Below are 6,983 nucleotides of genomic sequence, written 5' to 3'. Positions count from 1 at the left end.
AGTTATTGTGACAAGTACAGAAACAAACATGGATGTACAAATACCTATGTGGTATATTGACTTGAATCTTTCTGCAAACACATTAATTTTAATGAGAAAAAGGAAGACACATATTGTATGTTCTTATGCAATGATAGGAAGGAGGAGCAGAGATCGCTGTACTGTAGGATCTGAAGCCCAGGCATTCTATAAACTATACCATGCAATGTGTCTACACATTACCAAGAAAATGCAGAAGAGCTTGACCTAGCTATTATCAAGACAGCATGTAGCGAGAGTTTTCCTGCCTTGCCCACAGTCAGGACAAATCTCTGTCACCCGCCAGTTCCACAGCCGCTCAGACCCAACCAAGTAAACACAGAGACTTATATTGCTTACAAACTGTATGACTGTGGCAGGCTTCTTGCTAACTGTTCTTATAGATTAAATTAATCCATTTCCATAAATCTATACCTTGCCACGTGGCTCGTGGCTTACCGGCATCTTCACATGCTGTTTGTCATCATGGCGGCTGGCAGTGACTCTCTCACTCAGCTTCCTGTTCTCTCAACAGCACCCTTCAATGATATAGAGTCCTGCTGTGGTTTATTTTCAATTAAAAATAGTAGTGCTGTGTATTTCATAGGGAATGGATTACTGGGTGAAACACTGGGAGTATGTACATATGTTATGAGTGGCAGGTATGAGTTGTGTCTTGCAAAGAAGTGTTCCACTTGTGGTTTGGTATCCAATGTAGTTGGTGGTGACATTATTGATAACAGCCCTTGTTTTCTTGGTTTGCAGGCTATTATCTATGTATCTTTTTGTAAAATTTACAAAGAGAAAGCAGCTGACATCATGGAAGGAAAGAATCAAACAGCTCCATCTGAATTCATCATCTTGGGGTTCTCCAACCTGAATGAACTTCAGTTTTTACTCTTCACCATCTTCTTTCTGACTTACATATGCACTTTAGGAGGAAATGTTTTTATCATCTTGGTGACCATGGCTGATTCCCACCTACATACACCCATGTATTATTTCCTAGGAAACCTCGCTTTTATTGACATCTGCTACACCACTACTAATGTCCCCCAGATGATGGTGCACCTTTTGTCAGAGAAGAAAACCATTTCCTATGGAGGCTGTGTGGTCCAACTATTTGCATTCATTTTCTTTGTAGGCTCAGAGTGTCTACTCCTGGCAGCAATGGCATATGACCGATACATTGCTATCTGCAAACCTTTAAGGTATTCATTTATCATGAACAAGGCCCTGTGCAGCTGGTTAGCAGCCTCGTGCTGGACAGGTGGGTTTCTCAACTCAGTGGTGCACACAGTTCTGACCTTCCACCTGCCCTTCTGTGGTAACAATAGGATCAATTATTTCTTCTGTGACATACCCCCTTTGCTGATCTTGTCTTGTGGGGATACTTCCATCAATGAACTGGCTTTGTTGTCCATTGGGATCTTCATAGGTTGGACTCCTTTCCTGTGCATCATCCTTTCCTACCTTTACATTATCTCAACCATCCTGAGGATCCGCTCCTCTGAGGGGAGGCACAAAGCCTTTTCCACCTGTGCCTCCCACCTGCTTATTGTTCTTCTCTATTACGGCAGTGCCATCTTCACGTATGTGCGGCCCATCTCATCTTATTCACTAGAGAAAGACAGATTGATCTCAGTGCTGTACAGTGTCGTCACCCCCATGCTGAATCCTGTAATTTATACACTGAGAAATAAGGACATCAAAGAGGCTGTGAAGACCATAGGGAGAAAATGGCAGCCACCAGTTTTCTCTTCTGATATGTAACCTCTCTTACCTGTAGTCAATAATCTTCCATCAGAAAGTTAACTTTTATACCACTCAGCTGTTGCTAGTTATTTATGTTTCACTTAAAACTGATTGTGATATTTGGACACAGATTGCAAGAGTTGGCACACTCAACCCTAAGTGTACACATCTGAGCTTTTGTTAGTCTTTTAAGGAGTTACTTCTTTTAGTTCTATCCTTTTTATTCGTCTTTTCCATTTTGGAATCCTCATCAAAAGATGGTGCCCTTCTTATGCCATATTTACTGGGCAGATTTTATGATTTACTACTTACCACAAATGACTGTCCTCCAAGCTAAGTAACTGCCATCTTTTGACATTCAACTGAGTTCCTTACAAAAGATCATACCATCTGAGATTGCTTACTGTTTATACCCTCTTATGGAGGGTTGAGAAGTTACAAGATCCTAACTGAGTTTCCAGGTGCTCCCTACCACCTGTTGTATGTAATATGGACTCAGGGAGGGGCTAGAGTATATAGGCCAGGGGAGGAGTCTCCATCTATGGGGCTCTGGAGGAGTCCTAATCCCTGCTTGGTAATGCTTTTCAGATGCAGCCTGTTGGAGGAGGAGCATCCACACTCTTGTAAGTTACCCTTCACCTATGCTCTGTAAGTAAGCTCAATAAACTCATTCCCAGAGTGAACTCAGGCCCAGTTGTGCCTTTGTTTGCCCTTCAGACCTAGGAGAAGGTGTAGATATTATTTACATCTCCCTGTGGCTAGGAATTTTAGCAACAGTACTATATTTCCTATGTGTAAAAGAATGAGGGGCCTATGAAGTGGCTCAACAGGTAAAGGTCCCAAATAGCAACCTTCAATTTGTTCTCTGGCCTTCATTCACACACCAGGGCACATATGTGGACACACACACACACACACACACACACACACACACACACACACACACACACGAGCACACACAATGAAAAATTAAAAAAAATGTGAATGGCACTCCTTAATTGTTTGTCGTACATTTATTCTTTTCTTTGTAAGTAATGCTTTCAAAATTTATTTTTTAAAATAAGGAGAGCTTAGAATATAGAAGAAATTGTAGCTATTTTATTTCATCAAATAAGAATGTACTAATTTATGCACTGTATACCACACCACATTAGGTAAAATGATAGCAAAGACATTCAACATTTAATTTCTACCTTTTCCTCCTTTTTTAATTAAACATTTTCATATAATATATTTTGATCATGTTTTTTACTTCCCTCAACTCCTCCCAGATACTTCCCACTGCCCATCTACCCAATTTTGTTTTCTTTCTCTCGTAAAAGCAGAAACAAACATCAAAATAAACAAACAGTAAGATTAAAAGGCCAAAATAAAGAAAAGAAACAGAGAGAGAGAGAGAGAGAGAGAGAGAGAGAGAGAGAGAGAGAGAGAGAGAGAGAGAGGAGAGGGGAGAGGGAGAGAGGGGGAGAGAGGGAGAGAGAGGGAGAGAGAGGGAGAGAGAGGGAGAGAGAGGGAGAGAGGGAGAGAGGGAGAGAGGGAGAGAGGGAGAGAGAGACATGTAATTGGCTTGTTGTTGGCCAGCAACTCCTGGTCATGGGGCCTGACCTAGAGTGTAGTTGATACACCCGATGTCACTCCATTGCGGAAAACTGATTTTCCCTTTGCAAATAGCTCCTTGGTATGGGTGGGACTTTGTGTCTATATCCTCTTCTCTATACTGGGATTTTGTCTGGTTTGAACCTGTGCAGGTCTTCTGCATGCTGCCACAGTATCTATGGATTCATATGCTTACCTAAATATGAACACCACTAGATTATATTCAGCTTGTTCTTTGATTTTGACAGAGAAATGTAACTGTGATGATACGTTATTTTACTTCCAGATCATTGGGTAATTAATTTTAGTTTTGTCATCTGCTACGTGGGCCAAATTGAACATCATCATGTTGGAAAGACAGTCAGGTATTTCAGATCATATTCCTAACTCTATCAAAAGATGGAATATCCCAATGGGATTTTTTTAGGTTCACATAGCTATTGTATAGAATTTCTTAAGCTTAGGAAAATTTTTCTAGAAATGTAGAAAACCATGATAAAATTAAAATATGTAGAAAATGAAGTAGGAATTTTGAGAGGGAGTAAATTTTTTAGTAATGTAACAACTGGTAAGAAACGCTATTAAAATACTGTTTTTATATTTTATTACCAAGCAAGTAAGAACTACAGACTAATTTTCTGGTGAACATAGACTCAAAAAGGCTATAAAATACTTGCAATCTGAATTCAAGATTAAATTAAATCACATTAAAATCATACCTTGTGTTCAAAGTTGTTTTTATCTGTGGGAGACAAGTTGTGGCAATTTGGCCTTTAAAACTAATAATCACAATGTGTAAATCAAACATGTAATATACAATATGAATAAAATTAATGACAAAAATAATATAATCATAAGAGATGTAAAAAAAGCATCTGCTGGTGTGCAACAGCTTCATAATAAGTTGCCTTGAAGAAAATAGGAATTGATGGAACATACCTCAAAATAACTTTTATTGAATACAGCAAAGTTTCTGTTTGACCACTAAAATAAGAGAGAGATACAACATAGATAAAAATTAGAAAGTAAGAAGTTAACTTTGCTTATTTGTAAATGACATGGTTCTACACTTAAAATATCCCACAGAGCCAACCAGAAAAATTAAGTATGATAAACACTTTCAATAAAGTTGCCTGATAAGCAATCAATACATAAAATCAATAGTTGTATATACACCAATAACAAACTTGGTGAGAAAATATTGGGAAAGATAATTTATTTATAATAGCTTAAGAATAATATAGCTAGGATAAAAACCTAACCAAAGAGGTAGATGAACTCTATCAAAGTTTTAAGGCACTATAAAAAGAAATTGAAAAAAAAAAAACACTAGATGATGGAAAGATCTTCCACACTGAGAGACTGGCAGAAATAATATTGTAAAAATGGCTATACTCCCCAAAGTGATTTACAGAGTCAATGCTGTGGGGCGTTTACCCAACCACCCCCACAGTTCCCCAGAGTTTTCTTGAGTGTGAGCAGCAGGAAATATTAGATAGAAGGATTTATTGCAGAGAATCTTGCGGAGATAAACAGATAGAAAATAAAGGATAGCCTCGAGAGGGCCTGGAATCTTTTCCAACGGGCCCCGACTGTCTCTGCCCCAGGGTTTTTATAGAGACGCCAAGGGGTGGAGCAAAAGACCTCCTCCCCCACCACAGCCAAGTGCAGACCATCTCAGACACCTGCACTCAGGCCCATGGTCCTGCTGTGGGATGTTCTGTATGGCAAATGTGTTGCTGATTAGTCAATAAATAAAACACTGATTGGCCATTGGCTAGGCAGGAAGTGTAGGCGGGACAAGGAGGAGAATAAAGCTGGGAAGTGGAAGGCTGAGTCAGAGAGACACTGCCAGCTGCCACGATGAGAAACAGCATGTGAAGATGCCGGTAAGCCATGAGCCATGTGGCAAGGTATAGATTAATGGAAATGGATTAATTTAAGCTGTAAGAACAGTTAGCAAGAAGCCTGCCACGGCCATACAGTTTGTAACCAATGTAAGTCTCTGTGTTTACTTGGTCAGGTCTGAGCTGCTGTGGGACTGGCAGGTGAGAGAGATTTGTTCTGACTGTGGGCCAGGCAGGAAAACTCCAGTTACATGGTCCTTATCATCCTCTATGCAGACCTGCTGGTTAAAGCCACGAGGAACCCGAGAACTGGCTCCCACACAATGCAATTCTTTTATTTTGTGGAACAATTTAAGGAAGTGGTGGTGTTAACTCTTCTTTGTTGATCTCATAGAATCCAGCAGTGAATCCACTTTGTTTTGGGCTTTGAGATGGATCTTGTTATGTAGCTTAGCTCCAACTTACAGCATTTTTCTTGCCTCTGCCTACATAGTGTTGGGTTTTCAGATGTGTGTCATCACACCCAGCTCTATATGTCCTTCTGCATCCACCTATATTTGATTTATGAAGTCAGGAGTTTCACCATGCAGTTCCTATATATATAGGATATATTTTCTTGTAGATGCAACCAACCATCTTATTAAATAAGAAACACAGAGCCGATTCAGAGAAGAAAGCCAAGAGGTCAGAGCTAAGAGCCTCACCCTTCCTGCTTCAGTGATCCTCTTCAGCCAAGAGAGCTCTCTGAAAGGGACCTACTTCCTGTGTGTATGTCTTTATATAGTCTAGCTGTTCTGCCTTCTCATTGGTTGTAAGCCCAAACATGTGACTGCCTCGTCACTGCCTGTATGTACCGCCCTCCAGGTCCTTAAAGGCGTGCGCCACCGCCGCCACGCACTTGCTAAGGCTCTAATAGCTCTGACCCCCAGGCAACTTTATTTATTAACATACAATTAAAATAACATTTCAGTACAAGTAAAATACCACCACATTTCCCCTTTTATATTTTAATAAAAAGGAAAAAAAAGAAAAAGGTTATAACTAACAAAAGAAAAACTATATACAAAAGTACAATGACTATATACAATATATACAAGTAATAAATGTCTAAACAATGTCTAGTCCATTTTATTTGACAAATTCAGAGAAAATAATTTCATTATCTATCCTATTTTGTTAAGTCCAAAATGTATCTAATTCACTTTCTATCCTAATTAATCTTCAACTATAACTAACTAACCTTCAACTATAACTAACTAATCTTCAACTCCCTCAGAGACCCAAGAAGGAAATAATATTAGCTAACAAAAATAAAAACAGAAAGTGCATGCAAACAACTTCCAAAAAATTTGTGAGTTGACAGAAACAGCCAGCTCCCTGGACAGTCACCTGAGGTTTCTCCACAGTGCGGGGGCATCATCTTCAGCCTATAGGCTTAGCGTATCTGACAGACTCATTTGTGAAGTAGGATGTACACAAGATCAACAGTTCAACCTCCCATTGGGTGAGAGCAGTCCATGTACCAGAAACACCTGAATTCCACTAGTGTCATGTTATGATTCAGGATTTTAAATTCTGGAAATTGTTGATGGTTTTTTAATTCAGCTGTCCATTCTTCTTGGCTGTGTATATATGGCTTCATCTCAGCATCCCGTTCTTCTACACATCCCTCTATCAAATGCCAGTCTACTATTGAGAGGCGTGAGCTTAGTTACTCTTCAAGAATAACTGTTTCAGCTGCTGTGCCATTGCACATCAGAAGCCATC

General features: G+C 39.6%; 1 protein-coding gene across 1 annotated transcript; it reads left to right on the top strand.

Moving 5' to 3' along the window:
- Positions 1-837: 837 nt before the first annotated feature.
- On the top strand, positions 838-1,791 carry LOC128113976 (olfactory receptor 5V1). The gene has a single exon (XM_052743817.1). The coding sequence runs from the start codon at positions 838-840 to the stop codon at positions 1,789-1,791; it is 954 nt and encodes a 317-aa protein (XP_052599777.1).
- Positions 1,792-6,983: the final 5,192 nt, after the last annotated feature.

Source organism: Peromyscus californicus, unplaced genomic scaffold (genome assembly GCF_007827085.1).
Source record: "Peromyscus californicus insignis strain IS unplaced genomic scaffold, ASM782708v3 Scaffold_19__1_contigs__length_69161282, whole genome shotgun sequence".
NCBI lineage: Eukaryota > Metazoa > Chordata > Mammalia > Rodentia > Cricetidae > Peromyscus > Peromyscus californicus.
Note: the sequence above shows the minus strand (reverse complement) of the source record. Positions and strands in the feature narration are given on the sequence as shown.

Coding starts and splice junctions, on each gene's coding strand:
- LOC128113976 (XM_052743817.1), top strand. CDS start 838: ATGGAAGGAAAGAATCAAACAGCTCCATCTGAATTCATCATCTTGGGG.